Below are 22,636 nucleotides of genomic sequence, written 5' to 3' on the forward strand. Positions count from 1 at the left end.
GTGCACCGCTCCAAGTCGCCCACGCGTGGAGCACGATGCTCTGATCTTTGCATCGCCGGGGTTCCCTTCATTCCCTCGCCCTTGGCGGGGATGGTGAGTTTTCGTCATAACATTCGTGTCGAGTTTCGATATCCCGTCATTTCATTACATATCATGTCAAGTCGTACATCTCTGGCATGCACGCATGCTCACACTGCACCAAAGAAGCCGGCAGCCTGTGATACGCGTTAGCCAAATGGCCTTGTTCGCTCAAAGCAAACAGGGGAAGAAACTCACGGCACAGTTCTCACATGCATCTCCATGGCCACCACCCATGACGTGACCGTTGCAGTTCCTTGCGGCGAAGTAGTAGCAAGGGGTGCAGTACAGATGGCCCGCACCGGAGCTCTTGAGAGGTGAAGAGCCGGTGGACCTTCCGCCTCGGGGAGGTGAGGGAAGGAAGGTGGGGAATTTGGAGACGGGAAGGGTGAAGGAGGATGACGAAGAGGAGGCGGAGGCGGAGACGGACGAGGAGGCTTTGTATGCCGCCCAGTCTATTGTTTCTTGGACTTCGAGGGTTGGCTGGCGGCGGAAGAGGCGGCGGAGGGAGAGGTGCGAGCGGCGGGTGAAGTGGTGGCGGATGGAGCGGGTGGAGGTGATGATGGAGGCCTTGTCGGTGGTGTCGGGTTCGGAGTCTAAGCTTGAGGCGGTATGGTTGGAGCGAAGGCTGAGGGTTGATGGGGTGGAGGACTTGGCAGTGAGGGAGGAGGAGGTGGAGTCGATGGAGGAGATGCTGTTGCTGGCGGATCGGAGGCCCTTGCTGAGGGATGCTGACGAGGTCGATGAGGATGGTGATGATGGGGCGGGGGTTGAGTCCAGCTCGACGGGGAGACAGGAGGAGGCCTCGAAGGAGAAGCGTTTGAGCCAGGGCAGAGGCTTGTCGACGTAACGGGTCGAGGGAAGCATGGCCATTGCTTGGGTGACAGGTCTTGTGTGTTTGGGGCGGGCAAGAAACCGCGAGATGGCGGAGGGGAGCAAGGTGGAGTGAGGAGGGAGTGAAGATCCAGGCGCGGTCGCTAGGAGATTATGATGATATGAACGGAGGAAAAGGCGAGAAGATCCCTACGGTGATCGGGGCAGGAGAAGCAAGCCATCTAATATGTATCCGTGGCTTGAGCAGCCGGCATGTGGGAGGAGAGGACCCCTTCGACCCAGACCAGACCGGGAGGATGCGAGCGGCCAATGGGCCCGTCTGCACTGCATCGGGGCAAGGGCGTGCTGCACCTCTGCGCGCCGGCGCCCTCGTGCAGATGGGAAAAAGCCCCGCCTCGCCGCCTCGGACGCGAGTGTTTGCAGGAGGAGCGTGCCTGGGCGGGCGAGACAGACAGGGCAGGAGCAGTCGAGGGCAGGCGCGGCGATGAAGCTCCGACGTGCGCCGCTAGCGCCAAACCCAATCCCGGCCCTTTGCACCAAGCCGCCTGCTCTCTGACGCCGGGACACTCACCAACAAAGGGGTCTGACAGGGTGCAACGGGCAGGGGCGGAGTGTTGTCTTGTTCTTTCGTGCCCACAATGCCATCATCGTGCAACGGGCAGCATTGTTCATGCCGTTGTGTGCCCAGACGCGGCATCGGGAAGGTGCGATAAGCCCGCGCAAGCCATCGCATTCGGCAATGCAGCTGGGCCTGCAGCTTGCGGCGTGTCGCGTGGAAGATGAAGCCGCAAGGCGCCTCTCGCCCTCCACCACCACCGCCGCCTGTCAACACTAATGTCGGAGGCAAAGCTTTGATGGCCTTCTCGACCAGCTGGCCGGGTAGCGAGGCCGCGTTCCTCCCCCATTGCCCCCCCGGCCCAATCTGCATCTGGACATGTTGCAGGGCCGGCTGTCTGACTAGGTCCCTGATTCATCGACCGTACCCAGTGAAGGCGTTGCTTGCCCGTGAATCACGGATCAGAGCACAACAGTTGGCTGCATGGCAGACGACTGCCTGCCTCCGAGCTGCTTACCGGCCCTGCGGACCATTGTCTTGCGACGCCATTTCATCTCACAAGTACCGCAACTCCGCCATTCCGACGACCTGCACCGTATAGAGGCCATGGGCGTAGCACACTGCGCTGTCCTGAGTCGCGCCCGCCACGTCCAGCAGCAGTACGAAGGATTAATCGACCTGGGCCGAGAACATCTGCAAGTGACAGCCAGCAATCAACACGTCCCTGGCGTGGTTCGCGTTCCTCCGGAAGCGATCAAGTGTGAGAGATTTGCTTCACTAAACACACTCGCATTCCACCCCTTTGCCACGCCATCCTCCCGGGCACTACGCCCACCGCGTCTGATGTCTGGGCATGGACGCCTCCAGAGCCAACACGCGCACCCACGACTCCGCAAAGCCACTCTTCCCTCACCCTCGATTCCGACCCGATCTCATCTCCGGAGATCGTGTAACAGGGCACCGAGGCGAAGAGATATCGCGGGCCCCATCTGCTGCATGCAATGTAAATCACCATGGTGTAACGAATCTCTCGCACCTACCCAATCCGGCAGATTGTAGATCTTCAACGAAGTATAACGAGACCCTTCCTCTCGCCGCGTCTTGCTTGGCCCCGACGGGGACAGGGAAAAGAAGGGTCTCGCGTCAGGGTGGTGTTGTGCTGTCCCCTTCCAGCCCATCCTTCGCCAACAACTCACGGCCCTGCATGCACGCGACATGTGGTAGCGGGGAGATGACTTGCATAAAGAGAAGATCCATCGCAGCATGATCGAGTCGCTGGCTCCCCGCCCCGGCCACACGGCCCATGCCGCCGCCGCCCCGCAGCGCGCCCAGACTTGCACCACCTGCAGTCAAGCGAAGGCCTGCGCAGCGCAAGGCCCTCACTAATTCCTCCCCGCAGCCAGTAATTCAACGCGCCCAGCAGCCTCGGTCGGTGGTGAAGCTCTTTCACCCCACTTCCCTCCACCCCACTTCTGCCTTCCCCAAGCGAACTGCACCCAACACACGCTGGCCAAGTGTACCTCAAGCATTTCACGACTCACGACGGTGGTGCGGGCTGAGGGAAGATGGGTGGCGGCAAGCCATGTCCACGCAAGTCCATAAGCATTTAGATTTCTGATCTGGCTCATTATTCAAGGCAGGATTTGCCGGCAGCAGTCGGGGTATCACTAAAGCCGCCCATATGCAACAAATTCACACCACTGCCAACTTCACGCGTGCGCCGCTTCACCTTTTCGCCTTCCCCGCCGGATCATGCCGCGCAACCGTCCGGCCCTCCCTCTGTCTACATGTACCTCACGACCCACCGACGGAAGATCGCCGAGGCAAGAGCAGATCAATGCACGAGCTCAACGTCTCGGCTGCTTCATGCATGAGTTCCCACCGCGGCTCCTCGAACGTCTCGCGCAGCAGCAGCAGCAAGCCCAGGCACGAGTTGCGATTTCGGAGCCGCTCCAGCTCGTCCGGGCTCGCCACGCCGCCCATGCGGATCAGATAGCGCTGCATGTCGTGCACCTGCAGCTCGCGGCTCGTCAGCGTGTAGTTGGACGGCACAATGGGCCCGTCGAGCGCGTAGCCGTAGCACCACACAATCAGCGTCGCAAAGTACAGCACCCACGGCCGGTTGAGCAGGTAATCGTTCCGCGCGCTGTATCGGAAGGTGGGCGCTTTCGGCCGCGGCGGCGGCTGCTGCTGCTGCTGCTGCTTCCATCCCAGCTCCTCCTCGGGAATCAGCACTTCGCAAAGGAAGCGAAGGGCGTAGAAGACGGCGTCGCGGGCGCGCGCACTTGGCGCCCACTGCTCACGCATTCGCTGCTGCACTGCTGCTCGATCTCCGTCCGTCACCATGCGCCCAATCGCCCGTTCCGCTCCCGCGAAGAGCTGGCAATCGATCATGTCGACGTGCATCGCCATGTGGGCCAGACTGTGCAAGCAGGTGCGAGACTCGAAGACAATCTCGCGGTGATCGAGCGGGCCGGCATCGCTGTTCCGCATTGAACTGCCCGCTGACGACCAGTGCTCGTTCTTTGCCATGCTCTCGTCAAAGTCTCGTCGCCAAAAGTCAAAGGCGCGGGTCAGCGGCGACCGCCATTTGATCTGACTGCCCAGCGTCCCCGGCGCCCGCAGGGAAGATACTTGTAGATCTCGCTGGTTCATGTGCCAGCTGACGTTGAGCAGGCCGGCCATGAGGATGACGCGGCCGAACGTATTCGTGCGGACCTTCTGTCCGTTCAGCACTCGTCGCAGGCCTTCGAGAAATGTGATGACCTTGGATCCGTTCGACGTTGAACCCGCCTCTCCCCGCTGTACCTCCGCACTGCTCGTCGCCGCCCAGAGCGCCTCATCGCACGGAAGTGGCAGCTTTAATTCGTGGGGCGACGTGATGGCCGAATGCCCAAACATCGTGGCGTGGGTAGAGTCGATGATGAACGCGGCAAAGGCGGCTCGCCGCGTTGCCTCGGCGGTGATCCATCGATTCCAAAATGCATCCCCCGTGTTCTGCCCGCTGGCATTGATCGTCCCTTCCGGCCCGGGCGGAGTTCTTGTAGGATCTTGAGATCGCCCGGGTGTCTCGATTGCACATCGGCCCACCAGCGACGACCCTCGTCTCATCACCGTCAAAGTGGTTGCGTGATGCACATGGCCTCGTTCATGCAGTTCGCGCGTGCTGAACATCTTCTCAAACAGCTCCAGTAGTAACATCGACTGGAATGTCCACAATTTGGCCGTCGGGCGAAACTCGGCATCCTTGAACACTTCCCAGCGGATGTGGTACGCAATGAAGAATGCAAACTCCGCGGACGCGGACGTCATTTCCAGCGTGTGCGCACGCTCGAGACACGTCGCGCCCAGACACATCATCGAGAGCAGTAGAGGCGCCGGACACGTGTCGGGATTGAACGTCGGCCGATGCAGTATGGGCATTTGCTGATGTATGTGCAGCCAGAAGCTCGCGAGGTAGGTTCTCAGCATTTGCAGGCTCATGACGTGAGGGGCATACTGGGCATTGCCGGCAAGGATGTCCGCCTTCGATCTTCGACCAGGATTGTCCTTGATCTCGGAAAAGCTGTGCACAAGATCGAGGAGTCGTTGCTGTGTCTCCACACTCAAAGCGCTCTGAGGTGCATTGGTGTCGAAGGCGGAGCTTGGGGAGTAGAGGTAGGCATCGTTCGACGTGCCGCCTCGCTCCATCTTGGGCAAGAAGCCATTCACATCGGGCGTCATCTGCATCGCCTCGAACTCGGGCTCGGACGAAGTGGCATCGTTCACGTCGATGCCGTTCGAGCTGAAGAGCATGTTGAGGAAATTCTCGTCCATTGCGGGAGGCGGAGACCGCGCGAGCGGAGTGCCACTCCCGAACACCGGCATGGCGTAGCCCGTGCCCATGGAGTCGAACGCAGTAAAGTCGAAGATGCTATTCGATCTACTGGTGGGCAGCTGCTGATCGACTGTGCCAAACGTGGGTGGCGACAGCATATTCTCCGACCGCGTACCGCTTGGGCCTCCGTAGCTCGTAGTGGGATAGCCGTAAGACGGCAACGCAGAGATGTTTGAGTAGTCGGTCGGAGATCGGAAGGCTGGATTGGACGACGAAGGCGACGGGCCAGTCAGCAGCGTGTAGACGCCGCCATTCTGCTGCGCTGGACTGATGGAGCTCTGCATGGGATTGGTGAACGGGTTCAAGGTATGACTGGAATCTGGGGCGCTCGAGCGGGTGGGATAAACGCCGACGTAGTTGTAGCTCCGATCATCGACCGGGGTCGAGTGCGGGATGGATGGCACGATCATGCTGCCATTATACGCATTGTAAGCATCGAGATGTGAATCCTGGTGCATGCTATGTGAAGACTTGGTAGTCGTCAATTCCGACATGGAGTCATACCCGTCCGTGGACAATGGTCTGTCCTGACGAATGGACGTTGGGTGGGTGAAAGGGTCGGAGGTAGTCTGGAAGAACTGGCTTGTGTGAGGGCCAGGCACGGGACTGGCAATGCTTGCATCTGTGGGCGTATCGGGCCGAGAGCCATTGGAGCTGGAGTGTTGGCCGTGCATGAACGCATCCTTTCGGTGTAGATGCGAGCCTTTGGAGGTATGGCGCTCCTTGTGTCGCGCACAGAGGTCCGCCCGGACAAAGTGACGGTCACATCCGGGGAAATCGCAGTGATAGATTTGTTTGGGGGTGTCTAAAAGCGGAGGGTCAGTGTGTGTGTGTAGAAGTGTCGCATGCAGCACGACATACGGTTGAGTTGGTGCCGATACAGGTGCTCGGCGCGCGAATATGCCTTTCCACAGTCCGGATGAGGACAGCCGTACTTCTTGTCTCCCGACTTGATCAGCTTTCTCTTCTTTTTCGGCTTCGAGCCCGAGGCATCGTCATCGGCATCCACGTCGAAGTCCTCCGCGTGGAGATCGTCGGTGTCCAGCTCATGGTCGCTGGACGGGAGGGCGGAGGCGCCCAGAGTGGCGAGCATGGTGGTTCTTGACCCAGGGGGTGTGACTGACCCACCGCGGGCCGTCAGATGAATGTCGATATGCGCTGGACTCGGCGATGTAGGGTCTGAGCATTCTAGACCGGGGTGTTTCGGGGGATGGGCGGGCGGCGAGGTGCGCAGCGTGCCTTGTAGATTGCGTCCTCATTCACGGGCAGATGTAGAAGGGGGTTGAAGGGCGACGGGGTGGTTGACAGGGTGGTGGTGGGCTGAGCGAGAGCAGGGCGGCGGATGGACGAGCCAACGTCGGCCCACCAGCAGCAGGCGAGCACGAGAGCGCAGGGTGGAGCAGACTCCACTTCCCCGTGGGAAAGCTTAAATGCGACGTGGCGCATAGGGCAGGTGGGAACGACTTGTGCCACACCATCGCGAAAAAGCTGGAGATTTTGATGCAACCAGGCAAGGCCGACAGGGATCGTGCTCTCCGAGCCAGTCAGGTATCAGCAACGCACCCTTTCTGACGTGATGAACCTGTACTGCATCCATCTGACAGGCACTGCCGTGCCGCCCGGGCAAGTCCGCCAGCCGCCTCGGCACGGCATCGTTCAAGCTTCTTCCAGAATCCTTCCATGGAAGGTTGATTTCTTGATGCCTTGCTCCGGCTCTACAAGTACTGTAGCTGGGAAGCATCATGCAGCGCAGGATGCATTCATCACGCCTTTGCCTGCCACTCAGAGCCTGCTGGGAGCGGTGCATGCCGCCACGGAGGGATGCCCGGTTGTGATGTGCAGGGCAAATGCAACCCTCGCGGCAGGGCGGCATGGTGCTGCTACCTCTTTGGTGTAGTCCGAGCCGAGGAGCAGGTACCTACCACATGCAGCATGCAAGCGTCGGCAACTTGAACTCGAATAGCCCATCACATAAGCCAAATGTTTAGACCACTTGTAGAGTTGAAACGCACCTGAGCCGTGACCGGACCAACAAAACTGCCTTACCTAATCCACCCCGGCTGCATGTGCCTTCCAACCTCGCCGAAACACCAGCTCTCCCACAGGCCTTCGACACTCGCCCAACATGTCGCAAACCAGCGAATTGGACAAGCTAAACAGCATCGATGACGTCCTCTCCCAGCAACGCGCCGAATACGAAGATTGCACGCCCTGCAGGCTTCTAGGTATGCCGCCTGCCCTCGCTCCGCAGCCCATCCCGCCTAACCTAACCCTTCCTCTCCAATCCGCAGGCTCCGCCGCCTTCACCGGTCTGGGCATCTACACCTACCACTCCGGGCGCCAACAGCTGATCGCGCGGGAGAAGGAGATTCTACGCAGCGGCACCAAGTATGGGCTTGCGGCGCGCAGGATGAGCTTGCTGGGCTTGAGCGCCATGTTGGTGGGCGCGGGGGTGTACCGGCTGGTGAATTGAACACACATGTTGGCAGGGATGGCATGGGGAAGGGAATAGCTGAGGATTGCTGAGACGACAATCACCGCCTGCCGCCATCACACCAGGTTTGTGATCCCTCAGGCAGGACGTGGTGCAAGAGCACACGGCGCGCGAGTCGCACGGACGGTCCAGAGCAGAAGAGGGGTCGTTGGCTGGACGAGCCATTGCCCACCGTGTACCACAAGGACACCCAGCTTGCGTTTGGAAGTGGCCAAATGCACGCTTCGTCGAAGAGAGGGTTTGCAACGAGGTCACGCAGGCGTGTCAAGTAGGCAAGGTGGTGTATGCCACAACATCGTGCACATCAGCTCCGGCACAAGAACAAGAAGCAATGCGGATATGAACAATCTCAGTCGTCATGTCAATCGCTGCAAACATTACATCGTCTATGAAGTAGCAAGGCAAGGAAAGCGCTACATTCATTCCTTCATGCAAGGCCTCATCTCGGCTTACTGCCCATCTCCCTCGGGCCCAGAATCTGCCGTCGTCCACCAAAGTTGATCCCGCTTCCAGCGCTGCTTCCCCGATTCATGCTGTCGCCGCCAATATAGCCATATTGATTGACGTCCCAACTCTGGCCCTCTCCCACGCCCTGATTTGGATCTCGTGACCGGTCTTTCAGTTCCGCTTGACTGGCTTCCCATTCGCGTTGCCGCTCGCGCTCGCGCTCCATCTCCCGCTCAAGCAAGGACTTCGATGCCCAGTTGCCTGCTTTGGTCTTCTGCTGCGATGCGAGACGCGAGTCGCGGTCACGGGACTGCTCCAGGGATGCATCGCCCGCTTCTTGCGAGGAGGAGATTCGCGGCCCCTGCGCTGCCGGGGCAGGGTTGGTGGAGAGGAAGGCGTCCGTGCGATTCAGGGTCTGCGGGGAATCTGGGAGGTAAGATTGATGTTCTTTGTTGGGTGTTGGGACGGGCCGATTATGACTGCCGAGGGGCGAGGATGTGGGCGCCGAACCTGCCTGAATCGAGGGCAGGGAATTCAATGAGTCAGACGGCTGCATGGCTTGAGGGATGGAGGGCTGTAGTTGTTGAGGCAGATCAGGCGCTCCATCCGTCTGGAATTGCGATCGAGAGAATGAGGGGGCATCGTTGTCAGATAGGGGCGCGAGTCTCGACGCGCTGGTCCCCGCCGATACACCGTTTGCGGTGTGTTCGCGGTCGTCGGCCGTCCAAGATTGCTCGCTTTCGCGCGTCTCCGGTCGCGAGGAGGTTGGGGTAGCGGATCCACGTGATCGGTCACCACCACTTCGTAATCGCTCTTCTCGCTCGGCTTGATACTGCTTCTCCCGCTCTCGTGCTTCTTCCAGCTGCTTCTCCAACTCCCGAACTCGCTTCTGCTCAGGGGTTTCGATCGCCGCAGCGGCATTGCCTCCCTGCGCCGCTTGTTCCCGCTGGTATTGCGACAAAGTCTGTCCCCTTAGGATGCTACTGCTCGACACCCTCGGCTTCTCCGGCGGCTTCTTTTGCAGGCGTTGCGTCTCGGCGTCTTCTCGTCGCCGGGCCTCTTCTTCTTCCTTCCATCGCCGCTCCTGCTCGGCCCACTGCATCTTCTGCTCCTCGATATGTCTCCTCTCCTCCTCCCGTAGCCGTTGGGTCTCACTCTCCCATTTTGCCTCTTCGTCCAGCTTCGCTCGCTCCTCTGCCGCCTCCAGTTCTCTCTGTCGCCGCAATTGCGCCTCTTCCTCTTCTCTGCGCCGTCTCTCTTCCTCCGCAGCTTTCTCGTTCCGGAGTCTTGTCTTCTCGGCCAAGCTCGGCACGGCAGGCCCCTGACTCGTAATCTGTCGCCTCGCGCCAAAGCTGATACCTTGATTGCCTTGGCTCGCGCCTCCCATATAACCATATTGGTGGATGTTCCACGCGGGAGCAGTAACGCCTTCGTCTGAGCGATTGCTCCAGCTGCTCACTGGCCCGGAAGATCCGCCTGTCAGACTAGGACTCATAGCTCGCGTCGAGTCTGATGTGGCACTCGAGAATTTGACCGGGCTTGGAGGGCGAGCGAACGTCGCGCCTGAATTCCAGCTTCCGGATCCATTTGTAGCGGCGCCTCCCACCGTCGCGGGCGATGCAATACCGCTAGCTTTCTTGGGTCCAATCGTGCTTCGAATGGCCGTTGGTCTGGCGGCGTGCGCCTGGCGGGAAAAGGCACTGAGGCACTGCAAGACTTGCGCCGGGTCTTTCCCTTCGTACAGATCGACGGTGAGGAAGCGGTCATGCGCGGGCATACTGAGGGGTGGCATTTCGCATGCCCTGAGAAAGTGGCTGATGTTCTCCATCTGGATGAAGGGCATGGGACTGCTCTTGTATTTCACGCCGGGAGACATGACCAAGTTGACGAGCTTGCACAATGCCACGCCGTCCTTGAGTGCTTCTAGCAGATCGCCGGATGGGAGAGATTCGCCGAGCGTCTCTTCGATCCATGTCCGTACCTCCTTCGCGGCCTGCGGCGTGTAGCGGGACATGCGGAGGTTGCGCATGTCCTGATCGAGCGAGGACACAGATGCCATGTTTGCAAGCAAAGGGATGGTGCGAGGGAGGGGTGTAGCATGCGAGGGAGAAGGGTTGTCAGATTTCAAAGTTCGGGATGCCTTGGAAGGGGAAGCGTCGTCAGCGTTGCCATGCGTGTCTCGCGAGCCTCCTCTTGCCGATGGCCGTGTCTGGTCGAAGGAATGGATGGAATGTTTTGGGGCCCGCCGGCCGTGACGTGACGTACCACGAACTAGAACCAGGCGCGCACCGACGCGGCAGGCGCTGAGCCAGGCTTGGCGTGAGATCAGGCGGGCACGGGCGATGACTTATCCCCAAAGCTTGTTTCTTTATCATTTATCAACAGTTTGTAAACCCGCCTTCCCCGCCGTCATCCACATCACAACAAAGGATCCCACGCCCTTCGCCCTCCTCTCCCTCTGCACTCACACCTTTGCGGCGTCGCTCGAGCCAAGATGGACTCGATGCGGCATCTTTCCACATCTCTACCGAGCACGAGAAGGCGACAGGACCAGCCCGAGCTTCTCGGCGATTTTCGAGCCGCCGCGCTTTCTGTAACTAATCTTTACAAGAGCGCCGCCGCCTCCCAGGACAGAGCGAGAGCGGCGGGATATCAAGATGCCCTGGATGATCTTTTGGCCTTTTTGGACCGGGGGAATCTGGGCTTGATGGATGGCGAGGGATGGCGAGTTCGACAATGGGCGACTGAGAGACTCGATGACGGCGCGCAGAAGCCGGCCGCGAGCGATGACGAGGAGGAACCCGTGCAAGAGGAGCAGAAGAAGGCCGCAGCAGTGCCGGCACCTTCCAGCGAACCCACCGATGCCGCCGTGCCCCCACGACGCATCGCTGTATCCGAACCTCCACAAGCACCTCTCCAAGCTCAAACACCTCCGCCTCCGCCCCACGCAAACCCATACGCATCAGTGCCATCGATAGACGACTTTACCTTCCGCTCATCCCACGCATATCCCACCAACCACGACAGAGGGCAGATCCAGCAGCAGAGTATGGACCTCGACGCTACCACGCCCACCACTAGCACCCCACCCAGTACCGAGAGCGTGCGCATAATATCGCGACCCGCTAGAGGCAGACACTCCAATCACCAGAGACAACGCTTAAACGGAGCCTCGGCTGTTAGTCTTAACCTTGCCGGCGCGGCAGGCAGCAAGCGCAAATGGCCTTACCAGGACTTCTTCGACATCTCCGGCTTGAATGGATTGGATGGGAAAGACGGCAAGGAAGGTGGAGGTGGGGGAGGAAGGGGTGGGAAGCGAGGACGACACGTTTGACCAACGACACCTATTGAATTCATCAGTCATCCTTCGTCCTTCATGAGCGAGCGACCGAACCCGCAATCACAGCAGCTGTCTTTTGATACCCCGCCTTCATCTGTCTAGGCGCACCTCACGTGCCCTTCTCGGCACGACATTTGCATACATACAAATCGTATACACCGATTATACGTACAAGCTTACATTCCTCGTTCCCTTCTCATCGTTGTTTTCTTATTTCCATCGTTGTTCGTAGGGACCTGACTCCGCATTATACCTAGGTAGACAAGAAGTTTCAGAGACGATGTGCCACCTTCCAAATCGGGAAAAGTACGACTTGTCATATGAGTCGACATATGTCATGCACAGATCCACATTTGACATATGATTCTTGGGATTAGCACACTCGAACTACATCCGAGCTGCACAGTAACCCCAAGGCATTCAGACGTGTCGAGTGTAGCCAACTGGAAGAAGTCAACGCCCCCGGGATCATTTACTCTTCAAGCCCCGGCCTCAAGGCTTTGAATTCCCCGTCGAAATACAATCCCAAGAGTAATGGCCCAACCAACGCTAAAACTCCGCGATCAAGATCTCCACGGCAAGGTCGCTCTGGTCACCGGTGCCTCACGAGGTATCGGGCGCGCCACCGCCTTGAATCTCGCCAGTCGCGGCTGCTCCATCCTCGGCACCTGCTCCAACGCTCAATCTCTACATCTCATCGACACGCTGTCCCACCACATCTCTGAGCTCTACAGCGGAAGCATAGGCCTTACATCACCCGTGGTCTTAGGCATCGAAGCTAACATCCTCGAATCCACGACTACGCCGGCAAAGATCGTTGATGCCCTGGACCGCCATTTCAACGGCCACTTGGATATCTTCATCAATAATGCTGCTGCAGCGGACGCCCAGAAAATCGGCGAGTTGACGGACGGCCATATACGGGATAGTTTGACTGGCAACATTGAGTTCCCCGTCAGGATGGTGGAGGAGCTGGTGAAGAGGAAGTCTTTCCGGCCAAACTCACGCATCATCTACATCTCATCGGTCAGAGCGAGGAAGGCGTGGGCAGATCAGTGAGTGTCAACACCCCTTGTCTACAGTACTGCCTCGGATCAACGACTAACATGATCACAGGTCGATGTACATGGCCACAAAAGCAGCAGGCGAAGCTCTCTGCCGCTCGTGGGCCGATGCGTTCGGCGGAAAACACCCACAATACGCTTTCATGGCCGGCACAACGGCCAATGCCCTCATGGTGGGCTTGACGAAAACCAATGCAGTCTACGACATGCCGGCAGAGGTGGTGAAGGTGTTTGAAGACGAGTTCCTGCCGGGCCAGAGCATACCACGCGTAGGCCTGCCGGAGGATGTGGCGGACGTGGTGGGCTTGCTTTGCAGGGAAGAGGCACGGTGGATCTCGGGCAGCGTGGTCGCTGCTGATGGTGGTGGGATTAAGATCTTGTAGTTTCTCCTGTGGTGGAGTACGACTAAGGCATCCACGCCCTGCACCAGAAGCATATGGGGTATCATTCGGTACTAAGCATGCCTGGGAATGACTCCATTTCCCCCTCCCTGTAGTCGTTGAATCCTTCACCCTCTCCAAGTCGGGGCCCTGGCCATTTGGAAAGCCGGTTCGTTCTGCGCCTCACGCGCCTCACGCGCCGCTTGCCTCTTCAACTCCGCCTGCTTCTTCATCTGCACGAGATTGCCCTTCAATCCACGCAAGTAGCGCCGGGCTTCAGCGACAAGATGCTGCGGCTCGTTTGAATACTTGAGTGCTTCAAGCATTTGCCGCACCTACATGTCATCAGTTAACAGACGTCCTCTCGTGTCCTCTGCTGTCGATACACACCTGCGTCTCCGACTGAATGTGCGGGCACACCCTCGCAGAGCCGTAATGAGCCATGCCACACAAGTTGCAGTGCTCCACTCCGGCAATCTTAAGAGGGCATTTGCCCGGCGGATGATACGTGCGGCATGCCACACACATGAGACCGGTGGTGATTGAAATCATATCGCTGGGCTGATGAGCTTGGAATTTGGCATGTTGATCTGGTGGATTTGGGGCACCCGCGGGGACGTATTTGGTGACAGGAATGATGGAGCGTCGGAAGCCCAGGGAATCTGCTGTAGCGATGTTCGTAAGCACTTATTTCAGGTCGTGGGTTGTGATGGTCTCTGTTATGTCGTCTGAGATGGACGGGGGAGTTCCATAGTCCGTATTGTCGTCATCAAGCACAATGGGTTCTTCATTGGTGCCTTTGCCGAGCACTTCAGCCTCGTCGAGCTGCTGGACGGCTGGAGTCTTTGTAGCAGTAGGCTCAATGGGAGCAGACGCCACATCACCAGTCTTTGCCATCTTGCTCTTGACGCCAGCTGCTTTGGGTGTGCGAGCAGAAGACGGCTTGCTCGCAACGCTCCTCTTCAGTTTGGAAGCAGAGGCCGTGTGCGGAGCAGCTTTCGGGCTACTGATGCAAAGCTTGATGCCCTTGCCGCGAGCACCACCAGGTTTCTTCAACTGCTTCGAAAGGCTGGCAGTGCTGCTGGGCTTGCGTTTTCTCGGAGTGGCCGCGGGGGTCGGCGGCACAACGGTAGAAGAGAGTGAATGCTTACCAGATTTCTTGCGGCCTGCGTCATGTTTAGCATCATCCTCGCCACCATGCCTGCCACCGAGCTCATCGCCGTCATCCTCAACTTCGCTCGGTTCGTCGTCGGCCTCGCTCGCTTCGGCCTGAAAGTCAGTATCACTCTCCTCACTGTTCTTGACCTTGAGCCCTTTGACTGGTGTGATGTCCATCGCGTCAACGCCTTCGGGAGCTCGGTCGTTGTTGTAGTCGACATTCATTCGAGCTCTGCGACCCCGGCCGTACCCATCTGCTTTGGCGGCCGCCTCTTCAGCTGCAACGCGCTCGCGCTCTTTGAGGATGTTCGCCCAAACACCAGGATCTGGCGCTTGCTCCACGGGCTCATCCGCCATCTCATCTTGGAGAGATCCTTGATCGTTGGCCCAGACCCTCGCAAAAGAGAACTGGGTCTCCGCGCTCTTGTCTGCACCAGACTGCGTATCTTCCATGTGACTGCGGTCCAATAGACGGTCAACGCTTGGCCCATCATACACGATGTCCTGTTCGCCGGTGTCTTCGAACAGCTCGCCTGCGCCATGTCTCAGAATGGAAGCCAGGTCGTTCTGCTCGACATCGTCCGTGTCCATTTCCTGGATCAACACGTGGTCAAGAGCCAGCTTCTTGCGACCCATTTGCATGATGCGCTCTTCTGCTGAGGCACGTGTGACGAGTTGAAAGCACAGCACTTTCTTATGCTGTCCAATTCGGTGAGCGCGAGACAAGGCTTGGATGTCTTGATGAGGATTGAAATCAGGATCCAAGATGATCACGGTGTCAGCCGTGGCGAGATTGATGCCTACACCTCCTGCTCTTGTAGAGAGTAAGAAGGCGAACAGGGTTGAGTCTGGCGCATTGAACTCGTCGATGCGCTTCTGCTTCTGCAGCGTGCCAATGGTGCCGTCCAGTCGTTGGTACTGCAGGGCCATACCTTCCAAAAAGTCCTCGACCATGCTTAACATGTCTAAGAACTGGCTGAATATTAAGACCCGGTGGCCACGCTCCTTTAGTTTGGGGAGCAGGACTTCCAGAAGCTTCAGCTTGGAGCTGGCATCGACCAGGTTCCGGTGTGATGTAGAGTATGGGACGTCTTTATCCTCAATGCCTCTACTGTAGACAAAGGAATGGCAAAGACATCTGCGTAGCTGCATGAGGATATTGTTCAAATTCGCTCGTTCCCCCTGCTTCAGCGTAGACTCCGAGCTGAAGATGGCTTTCATCAACTCCGGGTTCTTCGCTAAGATCGTCCGATACACCTTCTTTTGAACGATGGTCATGCTCACGGGAACGATAATCTGTGCCATTGGTGGTAGGAAGGTGAGGACCTGCGCCTTCGTTCGTCGCAAGAAGAACGGCCGGATCAAGTCATGCAGCTTCGTGATCTTGCTAGAGTCCAGATCTGCGTATTCCTCCTCAAGTTGGGCGGCGTCATAGCTCTCGTCCAGGAAGTGAAGCAGATTGAAGAGCTCGCGCTGGTTGTTCTGCAGTGGTGTGCCGGTGAGTAAGATTCTGAAGGGGCACTTGAGCGCGCCAAGCGCGGAGTACAGCATGTTCTTGTCGTTCTTGAGCCGCTGACCTTCGTCGACAATCAGGCCTTGCCATTGCACACTGCGGAAGAATTTGCGGCAATTTTCATCCTGCGCAGCATCGTAACTTGTCACTACGATGTGACAACGGAGCTCTTTCGAAGCTTCTGGGAAGAGCTCATAGCGATGTGCGAGGTCCCTGCTTTCTCTCGAACCATAGTAAGCGACGACCCGTAAGGAGGGCGCCCATCGCTTCACCTCGCGCCGCCAGTTGGGGCAGGTGGAGTTGGGAACGACCACCAGAAAGGGAAAGCAGTTCCAGTCAGCAACGAGTGTAGCGAGGAAGCCGATGATCTGAATCGTTTTCCCAAGGCCCATCTCGTCGGCGAGGATGGCGTTTTGCTGGCGATGCCATTTGTAGTAGAGCCAGTTCACGCCCTCAATTTGGTATTTCATGAGCTCGCCCCCTTCCAAGTTGTCCGGCTGTTTTGTCTTCTCCAATTTGGCAAAATCCTGTGACCGCGCTTTCTCCAGGCGAGATCGGATGGTCGTTGGTTTCGGCAGGCGTACATAGCGCCCAGAAACCCAATCGTTGTATGCCATGACGAAATCCGCCCATCGATCGCCGTCTTCCGGAGAAGGCGGTGCCTCCCACACCGCATCTTCATACCCGAGTCCCTTGTACTTCACCAAAGCCTTGTCGACTTCGCGGATGCGCGCCTTGTCGATTTCTTCGCCCCGAATATCGACTACGCTTGTATATTTGATGTCAAGCACAATGTCCGCGCGCAGGTAGTCTTCTGGGATGGCGTCTTCCGTCCTCATCTTTGGGTGCTGGCTGTCGTCGCGCTTCAGGAAAGCATGACGTGTGCCCACGGCAGCGATACCCCAGACCCAGGCGCCGGGCATCCAACATGCGCGGAAGTAGGACATCTCGGCCCATTTGACCAAGTACGCTTTGTCGTCTTCATCGACGCTCTCAACGGGCACTGCCGGGTCGTAATTGTCTTCCTCGATCGGCTTCCACGCAATCAAGCCGGATACCTTGCCCGGCATAGTGAGGCACTCTTTGCACTTCCAGTCTCGGCTGTATTCACGGAAGCGCTGCTCCGCATCCACGTCGACGTCCATATCAATAATGTCGGAGCGGGAAGGAAGGTGGTCGAAATGGAAGGCGCGGTAGCAAAACAGGCAGCGGAAGAGGACGTTGTCGACGTGATTGATGCGTGAGGCATGGACGGGGTAGATCGGATCTTGGCCATCGTTGTCCTCGCGCTCTTTGTGCTCCTGAGCGGGCGTTTTGCGGGGGCGAAAGGGTAAGCAAGCGGACCCATGCTCGCGACAGTCCACGCACTTTCCCAGGTCTGGTGCAGTGGGGTTCTTCTTGCGGTTGAAGGCGACGCAGCGACGACACTGCAGGACAGAGAAGTCCTCGCTGATTTTCGTCACCAAGTGCTCACGGGTGCTTCGGTTCCCCAGACACGACTTGTGGTAGGCGACTGTGCAGCCTTGACAATAGATCAATGGGGCGAAGTTTGGTCCCTCGGAACAACTATCACACTGCTGGATGTGCCGCATGCGGAATTCGTCGTTGCGCGGCAGGGTCTTAAACTGTTCACGCGCTCCGGTGATTTTCGGCTTGGGCGGCGGCGCCTGAGTGGCCTCGTCGGAATCCGATCGATAGATCTGCATCTCGCCGACCTCCTGCATGCCGCCTTGATGTCTTGTCGAGCGTCCCGACTGACGCTCTCCAACTCGGCCCCCTCTGCGTATCTCATAGCCAATGCCATTCTCGCCAGTCTCGATGGTCCGGGATCCGCGCAGATTAGGCTTACCCCGACGAGGCTTGGTGGTGGTAAGGTCAGAGTTGAGGAAGGGCGCATCGTCACTGTCATCGCCATCGTCGGCCTGCAGCTCATTGGTGTATGTGGGATGCGATCTTCGCCGCAGATTCCGGCCAGGCCCGTCGCTGAAGCGAGTGCGTCTCTTCCGTTGATCTTGCTCCGAATCGGTTCCGTCGCTGTCCGAGCCACCGTCGCTAGTGTACTCAATTTCGGTCTGCTTGCGCTTGCGGCCGCGAGTGCGAGATCGTCCGGCGGAACCATCATCGTCGTTGTCGTCCGAGAGGGGCACCGCATCCACCGTGCTCACATAGCCAGGGCGACGTGTCGACTTCCTTCCAGGTCTTGTGGACGTCATCTTCTTGTTGGCCGACCGTGCTCCAGCCGATGAATCTCGAATGCGACCGTTTTCGAAGTCGTCTAATGCGCTTTGTCCGTTCTTGTGCTTCAAGAGGTCGTCGAATGTGATCTGTCCCCGCAACAATGGTCAGACTTGCCTTGGAATGAACGTTTGGGTAGAAGGATTTGCGGCGCTCGCAAAGGGTACAAGAAAAGCAGTGCGCCAAGGTTTGTCAGGGGTTTGCACATGCCAAACTGGCGAAGTGAAGCTTGCCGAAGGTAGCGAAGCAAGGCTCAAGTGAGGCTTCATCATTCTTCAAAGTGAGTTCTTTTGCATTGCAAGATCGATGATGACGGGCAAGCTTCAACATCGTGCGTGGCGTGCAAAACGCGGCGTGAGGATTGCAAAAGTAGAGCAAGACTTACCTCACGAACGCGAAAGTCTGCATACTCAACCCTGTACCAGGTGCCTCCATGCTTTCCTGCGATCTCCTCAATCACACTGCGCACATCGTCTCCGCCGGTTGTGAAGTCCAGAATGTCGTCGTCCATATCTTCCGGTCGAATGCGAGGGATGATAGGAGCAAGAACTCTACTTTTTTGGGCCTTCGGACGCAGCTCACTCTGAAGCAAGTCTTCCTCGTTGGAAGAAGACGAGGAGGAGACTGTTTGGTTTATGAAAGTGAAGGAAGGAGCAGTCAAGCTTGCTTCTGAAGATTCCGATTTACTAGTGGTAGGCTCCGCTTGTTGCACGTTGCTGGAATGAGGCATATCTGAACCAAGCACCGCACCATCCCCTTGCTCTTCATCAACGTCCCCCTCAGAGGCGCTGCCGTTGGAATGCGACATGGTGGAACGGGGCCGGGCTTTGGGTTGGGAATGAGTCGCTCCGTTCATTGTAGCCACCGGCGCCGAAGCTGACTTTGGTCTGGCAGCGGTCTGCCATGAGGTGATGTCGACCTGCTCATCGTCGGAGGAGTCGGCTTGCGGTTGGAAGTGGTAGGCCATGCTAAATCCGCGGTCTTGTTTGGTGATCGCTGGAAAGGAGACACCGCTGTCCAATACGGGGTCGCCGACGTGCAGAGAGCATTCTCGAACAGGAATTGAGGGAAGGAAGAGGAGGGATGGCGCGGGCGAAGATTAGAACATTCGTGACCTTTCACGCGTTTGGCAGCGCGAGGTCGCAGTGATTCGCAGATCTGTTCCACGACTTAATTTATCCAACACTTCCTACCTAATCGGGGATAGCGGCTTCCCTGACGGCTGACAAGCGCCAGGCGATGTGCAGAGAAGCGATTCACTGCTGCTAAAGGAAGCTCTACTGATGAGATCAGCTTACTTCTTATCCCGTAATGACTGTAGTTGAACGCAGCCACCTCCAGACAGCCAGAAACCCCCTAGTCCTGCCCATTCCCCGCAAGTCCGTCTCAACGAGGTTCGAATTGTCCGCTGCAGTTTCCCTACCATGTCTAAGCCTACCTTCGTCGTTGTGCCTGGCGCATGGCACTCCGCTGAGATATATTCCGCGACCACAAAGACTCTGGAAGCGCATGGGTACCAAACAATTGGACTGGAAATGCCATCAGTGGGCGCAGAGCCAGCTCATCAAGATTGGAACGAGGATGTTCAAGTCATTCGACATTGCTTGCAGAAATTGATCGAGAAAGAAGAGAAATACGTGATTATAGTATGCCACTCGGTCAATGGCTTGGTCACTTCTGAGGCTGCCAAAGGGCTGAGCACTCAAGACCGCAAGGCACAGTCGCTGAAGGGTGGCATTGAGCGCTTGGTGTATATCATGGCTCTCGCGATGCCCGTTGGATTTCAATGCTGGCCTGCAGGGGATCACTCGACCGTCCCCAATTGGATGAAGATGGACAAGATGGTGAGTGGATATTGTTAGGTGTCCACACGCGCAAAAGCTGATTATGCCCAAGAAGGGCGTGGCCACCGTCACAGATGAAGATGCCCGAAACGTCTTCTACAACGATCTGAGCGACGAAGAAGCAATGAAATGGATCTCTGAATTGAAGCACCAAAGCGAGGGTGTCTATGTTACCCCCGTCACTTACGCGGCGTGGCGACATATCCCATCGACCTACGTAATTGGTACTGAAGACAAGTCGAGTATCTCGAGGGAAGTGGTGGACTACATGATCAATCAGGATCAGCCAAATGCCATTGATTGCGTGGAGACGTGTGAAGGCGGTGGCCATTGTCTTATGATCAGTCGGCCTGATTGGCTAGCGAGGGTGCTGAGACGGGCAGCGGGGGAGAAGGATATTGTGAGATGATGCACGTAGGCGCGTACCTTAACTAGAGATGGAGACTGCCCTCGCCTGTGATTGGTTCGCTCCACACCCCGGGGGCATTCTTAGCAGAATAATTTCTTGGAGGACGTCTCTGACGAACGGTTCCAAACTAACCCATAAGGCAATGTCCACCGGCTGCCCAACCTCGCGAGTGTGGATTCAGAGAACAGTGCGGGCCTGGGTTCGGACATCATGCCGGTCTGTATCGACCACATCAGCCATCAACCGTGGACTGCGCGCCACCAAATCCGCCGAGCGAGGGCGGCGAGATGTTGGCGAAAGGTTCTCGAGGATACAGAGGAGTGACCATGCCAGGCCGACTCAACAACGCTCCTCTTTGACACGTGAGCCTCCGCGCTGGCAGCAGAGAGATCGTATAAATCCAGGATATCGGCAACTCGCCAGCAAGGAAGCTGACCGAGCAAATGCATCATCTCCAAGGCAGCGCTTCGTCGAAGGCCAACAAAGGAGCAAGACCGCCAGTCCCGCCCAACAGCGCTCCCCTTTTAATCTTTCACGCTGGCATCAGGCAGGACGCGAGAACGCGAGGAAGTTCGAAGCCGCCGATGCGGAACCAGATCGATCTGAAGCCTCATCCCCAAGGCAGCGTTTCACGATACGCCGAGACCACCAACCAGGGAAAGATAGCGCTACCGATGGATCGAAGGAGACGTCGCCCAAGCCCCGCTTCAATGAAGTCAACGAGCAAGACTCGATCAACGCCATATTTGCCCAACTCAAGCAACCACTGACTACACTGCGATCTGGAAATTCCAATGAACGAAGCTTATCGGAGGTCCGTCGACTGCTGCGGACAGTCAATCAGAAGTTCAAGGCTGGATCATGGCTCAGCAAGCCTATCCATCGCGCCCTGACCGCCGAGTTCCCGTCCGAGCTATGGGGCTGGCGCAAGGAAGCCGGCACAATTCCGAGATTGTGGTTCAACCGACCGGAGAGGAGCGTCCAGTTAATCTTCGAAGATGGCTCATCGGACGAGAAGGTGTTGGTTGATATCATGGATGCCGAGGAGCGGAGCAAGCTCGTGCCAGCCGCAGGAGCCTCTGTTAAGAAAGAACCAGCATCGGAGCATGCAGCAGCATCTGCATCAGCCCGGCAATCGTTGTCTATTACTCGCACGCCTCGCGGTGATCGAATCAGCATAGCTCGCTCGGAGAACGAGGAGGTCGACGACGATAACCCCATCTCCGTCCCGTACAGCAATGCGGCCAGCACCTTTCTATACGGCTTCAACGTGATATTCGCCGCTTTGCAAGGCCGGCGTCGCAAGCTGTACAAGCTCTACCTCCAGCCTCGAGTGACTACTCGTGAAGCACAGGGACGATCCATCGAGCGTCTGGCTCGCGAAACTGGCATATCAATCGACAAAAACGTCAATCCCAGACTTCTTGACCGCATGTCCGAAGAACGAGCGCATAACGGTGTCGTTCTGGAAGCCTCGATCCCTCCTGCTCCACCTGTGTTGGCACTAGGCACTCCAAACCGCAGGTCCGGCGACGTTCCTCTCGTACTGAACTGGCAGAGTGCAGAGGATGCCGCAGTGAACGGCGCACCTCAGTCTCTCCCCACCAAAGCAGACTCCTGGCGCCACCCATTCATCGTCATGCTGGACGGCATCACAGACCCCGGGAACGTCGGATCCATCCTGCGAACGTGCTACTTCTACGGCGTGGATGCGGTCGCATTCGCTACGAACACATGCGCCAAAATCAGCTCTCCGGCCCTCGCCAAGGCGGCTTCAGGGGCTTGCGATGCCGCCCAGCTCCTAGCTTTGCCCAAGCCGAGTGGTTTCGTCTACGAGTCTGCGAAAGCCGGGTGGAAAGTCTACGCCGCGGTCGCCCCTGCATCCTCTAGCACGTCAGAGGATGGTGATCACCCACAGCACTCAAGAACGCCACATATGAGCACCTCTCTGTTGGCTTCCTCCTCGCCCTTGTTGCACCATCCTTGCATTCTCATCTTGGGAGCTGAGGGAGAAGGTCTGCGAGAGAATTTGAAGAGACGAGCCGATGCATTTGTTTCGATCGAAGGTGGACTGTCGGCCGGCGATGGTCTAGATGTTGGTATCGATAGTTTGAATGTGTCCGCGGCTGCGAGTGTCTTGCTTGAGTCATTCCTGCGCAAGCCGAAAGGCGCGCCGCCCAAGCAAGACACTACAGGCGAATTGGGATTCTAGAGGCTTGCTCCTCCTCACGCGCACGTCCTAGACGATGGAACAATGTGATGAGTATCGCAGCTTGCAATTCAAGATCTACGAGTCCAATATTCAATCCCTCTCTTAAAGTCAACCCCCTCCCCACCATTGTGCTATGCTGTAGTAGCCATTCCCACGTCACGCGAAGCAGTTCCCATTCTCACCCCACTGGAACGC

At 57.6% G+C, this 22,636-nt stretch overlaps 12 protein-coding genes across 12 annotated transcripts; 7 read left to right on the forward strand and 5 right to left on the reverse strand.

Annotated features, from left to right (window-relative positions):
- Positions 1-100: 100 nt before the first annotated feature.
- On the reverse strand, positions 101-1,057 carry BDY17DRAFT_100868 (uncharacterized protein). The gene is made up of 2 exons (XM_033729110.1): positions 282-1,057; positions 101-215 (listed from the first exon to the last, which is right to left on the reverse strand). Exons 1-2 carry the CDS (start codon positions 949-951, stop codon positions 157-159), a joined length of 729 nt encoding a protein of 242 aa, XP_033591889.1. The 5' UTR covers positions 952-1,057; the 3' UTR covers positions 101-156.
- On the forward strand, positions 1,058-1,823 carry BDY17DRAFT_100837 (uncharacterized protein). The gene has a single exon (XM_033729108.1). It carries the CDS (start codon positions 1,165-1,167, stop codon positions 1,693-1,695), a length of 531 nt encoding a protein of 176 aa, XP_033591890.1. The 5' UTR covers positions 1,058-1,164; the 3' UTR covers positions 1,696-1,823.
- BDY17DRAFT_100836 (uncharacterized protein) lies at positions 1,824-2,569 on the forward strand. The gene has a single exon (XM_033729107.1). It carries the CDS (start codon positions 1,952-1,954, stop codon positions 2,525-2,527), a length of 576 nt encoding a protein of 191 aa, XP_033591891.1. The 5' UTR covers positions 1,824-1,951; the 3' UTR covers positions 2,528-2,569.
- A 197-nt stretch (positions 2,570-2,766) lies between these two features.
- On the reverse strand, positions 2,767-3,179 carry BDY17DRAFT_100891 (uncharacterized protein). Its single transcript, XM_033729111.1, has one exon. The coding sequence runs from the start codon at positions 3,094-3,096 to the stop codon at positions 2,851-2,853; it is 246 nt and encodes an 81-aa protein (XP_033591892.1). The 5' UTR covers positions 3,097-3,179; the 3' UTR covers positions 2,767-2,850.
- On the reverse strand, positions 2,767-6,679 carry BDY17DRAFT_263064 (fungal-specific transcription factor domain-containing protein). Its single transcript, XM_033731869.1, has 2 exons — positions 6,207-6,679; positions 2,767-6,150 (listed from the first exon to the last, which is right to left on the reverse strand). The coding sequence occupies exons 1-2, from the start codon at positions 6,436-6,438 to the stop codon at positions 3,263-3,265; spliced, it is 3,120 nt and encodes a 1,039-aa protein (XP_033591893.1). The 5' UTR covers positions 6,439-6,679; the 3' UTR covers positions 2,767-3,262.
- Positions 6,680-6,796: 117 nt separating this feature from the next.
- BDY17DRAFT_293371 (uncharacterized protein) lies at positions 6,797-7,314 on the forward strand. The gene has a single exon (XM_033732972.1). It carries the CDS (start codon positions 6,922-6,924, stop codon positions 7,240-7,242), a length of 321 nt encoding a protein of 106 aa, XP_033591894.1. The 5' UTR covers positions 6,797-6,921; the 3' UTR covers positions 7,243-7,314.
- Positions 7,315-8,192, forward strand: BDY17DRAFT_293373 (uncharacterized protein). Its single transcript, XM_033732973.1, has one exon. It carries the CDS (start codon positions 7,471-7,473, stop codon positions 7,816-7,818), a length of 348 nt encoding a protein of 115 aa, XP_033591895.1. The 5' UTR covers positions 7,315-7,470; the 3' UTR covers positions 7,819-8,192.
- Positions 8,193-10,538, reverse strand: BDY17DRAFT_293374 (uncharacterized protein). The gene has a single exon (XM_033732974.1). The coding sequence runs from the start codon at positions 10,343-10,345 to the stop codon at positions 8,279-8,281; it is 2,067 nt and encodes a 688-aa protein (XP_033591896.1). The 5' UTR covers positions 10,346-10,538; the 3' UTR covers positions 8,193-8,278.
- A 242-nt stretch (positions 10,539-10,780) lies between these two features.
- Positions 10,781-13,073, forward strand: BDY17DRAFT_322181 (uncharacterized protein; the record flags this gene model as incomplete). Its single annotated transcript, XM_033736764.1, has 3 exons — positions 10,781-11,579; positions 12,195-12,681; positions 12,743-13,073. 3 exons carry the CDS (start codon positions 10,781-10,783, stop codon positions 13,071-13,073), a joined length of 1,617 nt encoding a protein of 538 aa, XP_033591897.1.
- A 125-nt stretch (positions 13,074-13,198) lies between these two features.
- On the reverse strand, positions 13,199-17,954 carry BDY17DRAFT_248048 (PHD/FYVE-zinc-finger like domain-containing protein; the record flags this gene model as incomplete). Its single annotated transcript, XM_033730874.1, has 3 exons — positions 13,199-13,405; positions 13,461-13,660; positions 13,955-17,954. The coding sequence occupies 3 exons, from the start codon at positions 17,952-17,954 to the stop codon at positions 13,199-13,201; spliced, it is 4,407 nt and encodes a 1,468-aa protein (XP_033591898.1).
- A 1,303-nt stretch (positions 17,955-19,257) lies between these two features.
- BDY17DRAFT_293382 (Alpha/beta hydrolase fold-1) lies at positions 19,258-20,347 on the forward strand. Its single transcript, XM_033732975.1, has 2 exons — positions 19,258-19,820; positions 19,876-20,347. The coding sequence occupies exons 1-2, from the start codon at positions 19,401-19,403 to the stop codon at positions 20,227-20,229; spliced, it is 774 nt and encodes a 257-aa protein (XP_033591899.1). The 5' UTR covers positions 19,258-19,400; the 3' UTR covers positions 20,230-20,347.
- Positions 20,348-22,496, forward strand: BDY17DRAFT_293383 (uncharacterized protein). The gene has a single exon (XM_033732976.1). The coding sequence runs from the start codon at positions 20,372-20,374 to the stop codon at positions 22,439-22,441; it is 2,070 nt and encodes a 689-aa protein (XP_033591900.1). The 5' UTR covers positions 20,348-20,371; the 3' UTR covers positions 22,442-22,496.
- Positions 22,497-22,636: the final 140 nt, after the last annotated feature.

Source organism: Neohortaea acidophila, assembly GCF_010093505.1.
Source record: "Neohortaea acidophila strain CBS 113389 unplaced genomic scaffold BDY17scaffold_3, whole genome shotgun sequence".
NCBI classification, from domain to species: domain Eukaryota; kingdom Fungi; phylum Ascomycota; class Dothideomycetes; order Mycosphaerellales; family Teratosphaeriaceae; genus Neohortaea; species Neohortaea acidophila.